The 5,439-nt window shown below is 40.4% G+C and overlaps 2 protein-coding genes across 3 annotated transcripts in view; both read right to left on the bottom strand.

Annotated features, from left to right (window-relative positions):
* The window catches only part of LOC117958219 (hydroxyacid oxidase 1-like), a 4,584-nt gene extending 2,064 nt beyond the window's left edge, over window positions 1-2,520 (bottom strand). The window contains exons 1-2 of the mRNA XM_034894495.1: window positions 2,343-2,520; window positions 4-51 (exon numbers count right to left, since the gene is read on the bottom strand). Coding sequence (XP_034750386.1) covers window positions 4-51; window positions 2,343-2,479 — 185 coding nt within the window. The 5' untranslated portion in view covers window positions 2,480-2,520. The remainder of the gene's footprint in view (window positions 1-3; window positions 52-2,342) is intronic.
* A 1,177-nt stretch (window positions 2,521-3,697) lies between these two features.
* smg1 (SMG1 nonsense mediated mRNA decay associated PI3K related kinase) overlaps window positions 3,698-5,439 on the bottom strand; it is a 63,310-nt gene continuing 61,568 nt past the window's right edge. For both annotated transcript variants that reach the window (XM_034893484.1, XM_034893485.1), the window contains exon 64: window positions 3,698-4,997. In XM_034893484.1, the coding sequence (XP_034749375.1) occupies window positions 4,920-4,997 (78 nt within the window). In that variant the 3' untranslated portion in view covers window positions 3,698-4,919. The remainder of the gene's footprint in view (window positions 4,998-5,439) is intronic.

The following is a 5,439-nucleotide window of genomic DNA, read 5'->3' as shown; positions in this document are numbered from 1 at the left end:
GACAGGTCCACTGTGGACACATTCCTCAACACCCGGGGAACGAGGAGCCACCTGCACACACACAACACACACACACACACACACACACACACACACACACACACACACAGCTGTTTGACAGGAGGTGACACCAGGTTCATAGGTATAAGATAACTCTTATTAAAGGTTTAATCAATCAGTTAATCTTACTGTGTCCTCAGAGCTGTGTGTGTGTGTGTGTGTGTGTTTACACGGTACACATTGGCTCAGATGCAGTTGGACTATGGCCTTAGAGGATGTGTGTCCAACACTGAGTACTGCTGGAATCATTAACCTGGTGGAGGCTTCATCAGGACCCCCCCTGTATATCTCCACATCCACTAACACAGGGGTCTTCAGCTGAAAGAGAGACCCCTGAGTAGGGAGCCCCTCCTACATATACGGTCTACAACTGAACTGCATATTCATCCGGGCCGAATAGATGAAATTATTAGATATTGTTTATATATCATAATTAACAGACACGTGGGCAGCATAGTAAATCCGTTTTAAAAAAAGAAAAAGAAATACTTACCGTCTGTCTACTTTACCCATAGTAAGATTATCTCTTATATTATATATATATATAATATTATCTATTATATGTTTAAGAATGATTATAAATCATAAATAGGTCAATGTATCTTTCCTATTAATATGTTGGATTCATATTAATGTATATTTTCAGACATTTTCATACTTATTTGGTGGCCCCCCTACACTACCTTGGATTTCTTCTGACATATCCAGGTGTACACACACATTTATAATTTTTTTTGGATAGATTTTCGACATGTTGTATTGTTTAGTAAGGAGTTATTTATGGCTTCCAGTATGATATGTCCTGGTAAAAGAAGATACATGACAGAATTGTATCTTATTAAATGTTACTAATACTATTTCATGCATATTGTATTAAAATGTAGACATCTGCATGAAGACACTAACATATTGATGTGTGAACATACCAGTAATAACAATAGGAAGATATATGCATAATTGTGTGACTGCTGCTAATAAAATAAACACATAAATCAAAAAGGGTGTCAACAGACTAATTCCAGTTTGAAATAATGCAGAATAAAAGAAATTATGCAACTATACCACAGACGGACCAGTATGTTCTCATATATTCAAATATTAAAAAGCAGAAGTTGGCAGATTTGCAGACTTTGAGTCGCAGAAAATCCCCCAGAACCAGAACGTTCATGTGTGGCAGCGTGCTTTTAAATATGTATTCATTGTTTTGCTTGAATTATTAATTTCTCTGATGGATGAGGAACTTTTTGGCGGACTTTATGTCGATCTAACTGCATGTGAAAAGATCGTATGAGACATGCAGTAACACAAAGATGTTTGAATTTTGATAAATCCTCAGGTTTTCTTCCCGTCAAAATTATAAAATCAACACTTTAATGTTTTTGTCCCTTTTTTCAACACTTTTGACGCTTTTTGGAATGTTTGTCACTTTTTTGGCCTTTTTTAACACTTCTTAACTTCAGTTTTTTTTTTGAATTTATGAGCAATCAACCTCATTTATAGGAACCCATACCTACACTCTAAAAAAATAAATCCGTAAAATAACAGAAAGAGTACTGGCAGCTCATTACCAAAAATTTCTACTGTAAGTAAAAAACAGAATTTTTCAGTTAAATAATTGTCAATGGCAAAATAATTAACAGAAATATAGCTTTGAATCACGTACAAGGGACAATTTCTGTTAAAATTTACAGATATGTCTTAGAGTGTAATGCTTGAGTTGGAAAAGCAGAAATTAGGAATTATTTTGACTAAAATTAAAGGAATGTGAAACTGGAATATGTCAAATTTTACTCAATAAGATTTTAAAACCACTTCCATTGTTGTTCCAAATGCTATAAAATTGAAAAAGACGCCCCAAAATTAATGAAAGTAGAGATTTGTACTTGGCAAAGAGTATTGGGTGGAATCAATCATGTTATTTTGGGGAATTAAAAAGAACATTGATATAGGACAACATGAGGACAACATGAGGACAACATGAGGACAACATGAGGGTTAAATAAAAGCATATTAAACTATACATGTCTGCCCCAGGATGTGAGTCTCATTATCCAGTCTGGGCAAAGTGAAATAGAGTTGTGACCCCTGTCTTACACAATCTACTCTTACAAAATTCCTCTGTTTTTGTCCTCCTCTTGTATAAGGATGACAGTGATTGGTGCTCAGAGCTTTGCAGATGTCACAGGAGAATGCGGCTTGGAGCTTCGGTGGAACTACATTCTAACACAATGTCTAACAGTTCTCCATATATGTGTATGTGAGTGTGTGTGTGTGTGGGGTACCTCTTAAAGGCAGCGACATTGTCAGCCAGTGTGTTTTGCTCATCAGCTCCGGAGCGGTAGTAGTCATACACAGCTTTGGGAAGAACCCGCTTAGCTTCCTCCTCAAAATCGGACACACAGACACGCAGGCCTGCCATCGCTGTCCTCTCCGCGGCCGAACAGTCCCGGTCTGTCCCTCTCAGTCCCTCTCACACTCAGTGATAAGCACTGAGAGTAATCATTAACCTGCTGGAGCTTCTATCAACCCCCAACCCTCTTTTTTAATTAACTTGGTTCTTTACAATCATGCACAGCATTCTCAGCCCTCTGCCGGAAAGCCTCCGTCCAATGGCACAACCGAAAAATAAATATAACATAGTAATATAATCCCTTGTGATGGGGTTTCTGGTCTGATAGAAGATACAGGGGTGACAATGAAGGCCAGAAAACCCCCAGAGGACTGTGGGCATCGTAGTTCATGTTTGCACTGTTGCTAGGTTATGATGGAGCGCTCGCTTCCTGTGAATATTGAATTTGAGGTGGTTAGTGTGTACTCATATGACTGCTCATTTATGAAGTCAAGACACAGGAGGCTGTTATCATAAATCATAAAAAGCTGAGATGCAGAACCACATGATCTCTATTTCAGAAAAGTTCCAGTTTGTAGCAGCTGTCCTACCTTTATACAGAATCAGTTATACTAGTTAACTACCCCAAATGTGCATAATTACATGTATAATACATTTATTGTATTATTTATGTGGATGTTAATCAGTGGTGGTCATCAGGTCCAAGGGGTCCCCCTTTATTCCTGATTGCTTTCTGTGATGAAATACTGGATATGTACCTCTCGTTGTGGGATCAAAAAAAAAAAATCAACATTAATTCCTTTAATTTTATTCTAAATAATTCCTATTTTCTGCTTTTCTAACTTAAACATAAGGTATAAATTCCTGAGGTTTATTGACCATAAATTCCAAAAACAACTGGAAAACTAAATGTAATAAGTTAGTGTTACGTAGTGTTAAATGTCAAAAAAGTGACATTGAAAAAAAAGGCTTAAAAAAGAAAAGCGTCAAAAGTGTTGATTTTCAAGCAGAAAAGACGCTTAATTTTAAAGCAGAGCGTTGTTTCCCTAACTTTAGATTTCAAGTCCTCTTTGAAAGCCGTAGACGTAAGACCCCCCCACTAACCCAACACGTCACGGAGTCGTAATCATCTGGCAGTAATGCTGGGAAACTACCGATAAAACTGTTTGACCTAGAGGAAGAAAGAAAATCAAGCATGTCGGGTTCCTGCAGGTTTGAGTCTGTCTGGTGAGCACGCAGCGCTGTCCTGAATCTAAAGCTTCCCGTTGTTAAATCAAAACCCGACACTTCTCGGTTCCATGTTTATTTGGTATCCAACAAAATCCAATAAAAGCGTTAAGAATTAACATTTTGCACCATCACCAAAAACATAATTTCTCCCACTAAAAATGTAAAACTAGAAGGTTAAGGTTAATAAAAATGCAAGCATTAGGGCTGGGGGGAGAATATGTCTGAGGAACGCGACGTCTTCTGACAAGCAAGTCAAAAAAGGCAGAAATCTACTCCTACAGCGTGTTAAAGAAGGACTGGGGATAGTTACAAAGCTCAACACAGACTAAAGATGCACACCGAGGAAAAACAATCGGACAGAGGTTGTCCCTCGTCTAGGTGACTTCACCTTTACGCGTCCGTTCTAAGGTCACAGGTGAGCCATCCGAAACTATATCACATGACAGGACGTTTCACTTTTATCCACAAAAGCACGAAACCTTCCTGAGAAAACAACTCCGCTTAACAATCTTTTATTTTGGGAAATCTTCAAGACGTGTAAAGTCTTTACTGTTCAGCAATCAAAGTAGAGTTGGATTGTTTTCCACCTTCATTTCTTTTCATCACATGTTTCAGGTGGGAGTCCATGTAGCCTTATGAATCCTGTTAAACCTTTTGTCATCAGTACTCCTGCCCAACCGTGTAACCCACTGGCCAATCAGAATCACAATGGCATTGAGGAAAAGATTAGAGAAAAACAAATGTGGCCATGTAAGCGGCCCATCCATCTGAGCTCTCGCCCCGGTGAAGTCCCATCCACGGCGTGTCAGCTGTGGGCTTCAAAGGGAAACGGCTCACTTCCTGCTTCATCCTGCCCTCAGGTGGAGTGTGTCTGGCTCAACAGGATGCAGTGGTTTTTATGGGTACTTGACAGTGAGCAATGCAGGTGAGGGGGGGGAAGGTATTTCTAAGTCGAGGGTGAGGAGGCCTTTGTCCTCCTCCCCCCCGCCCCCATCAGCGCTGCTTTGACTGGTCAAAACCCAGAAAGGAAGGCGGGGCTGCAGCACTAAGCGTTGCGTTAGCCCGATCGCCGGTGGTTGGGGGAGTGTGGTTGCAGCGGTGCTACGAGGTCGCTGCCCCAGATTGGGTGCCCAGGAGTTTGGGAGGGCGGACTAAGCATCCGCTTCCCATTTCCTACCCCCAGGGTGGCCTGGTGCTGCTGTTCAGACACCCCAGACCCGCTGGACTCTGGTGGATCTCCAAGCCTTCGCTGGACCAAAGACATGAAGCAGCATAGCGTTCACACCCAGGCAGTCCAGCCCTCATACAGCTGGGCCAGGTTGTCCATGTTGGTGGCCTCTTTGATGACAACGTCCACCTGCAATCAACAGGACAGCAGCTCAGAAAAAAACTACTAGTTTTCATTTTACTGTACAGGGGGACTGACATTTTCCATTGTTGTCCACAGACAGAACTGTTCATTTACCGGATCTACTTTCAAAAAGTCCCATGACATGGTGCTCTTTGGATGCTTTTATATAGACCTTAGTGGTCCCTAATACTGTATCTGAAGTCTTTTATATAGACCTTAGTGGTCCCTAATACTGTATTTGAAGTCTTTTATATAGACCTTAGTGGTCCCCTAATACTGTATCTGAAGTCTCTTTTATATAGACCTTAGTGGTCCCCTAATACTGTATCTGAAGTCTTTTATATAGACCTTAGCGGTCCCCTAATACTGCATCTGAAGTCTCTTTTATATAGACCTTAGTGGTCCCGTAATACTGTATCTGAAGTCTCTTTATATAGACCTTAGTGGT

This window comes from Etheostoma cragini, chromosome 15 (assembly GCF_013103735.1).
Source record: "Etheostoma cragini isolate CJK2018 chromosome 15, CSU_Ecrag_1.0, whole genome shotgun sequence".
Lineage (NCBI taxonomy): Eukaryota > Metazoa > Chordata > Actinopteri > Perciformes > Percidae > Etheostoma > Etheostoma cragini.
This window is presented reverse-complemented; position numbering and strand designations above follow the sequence as displayed.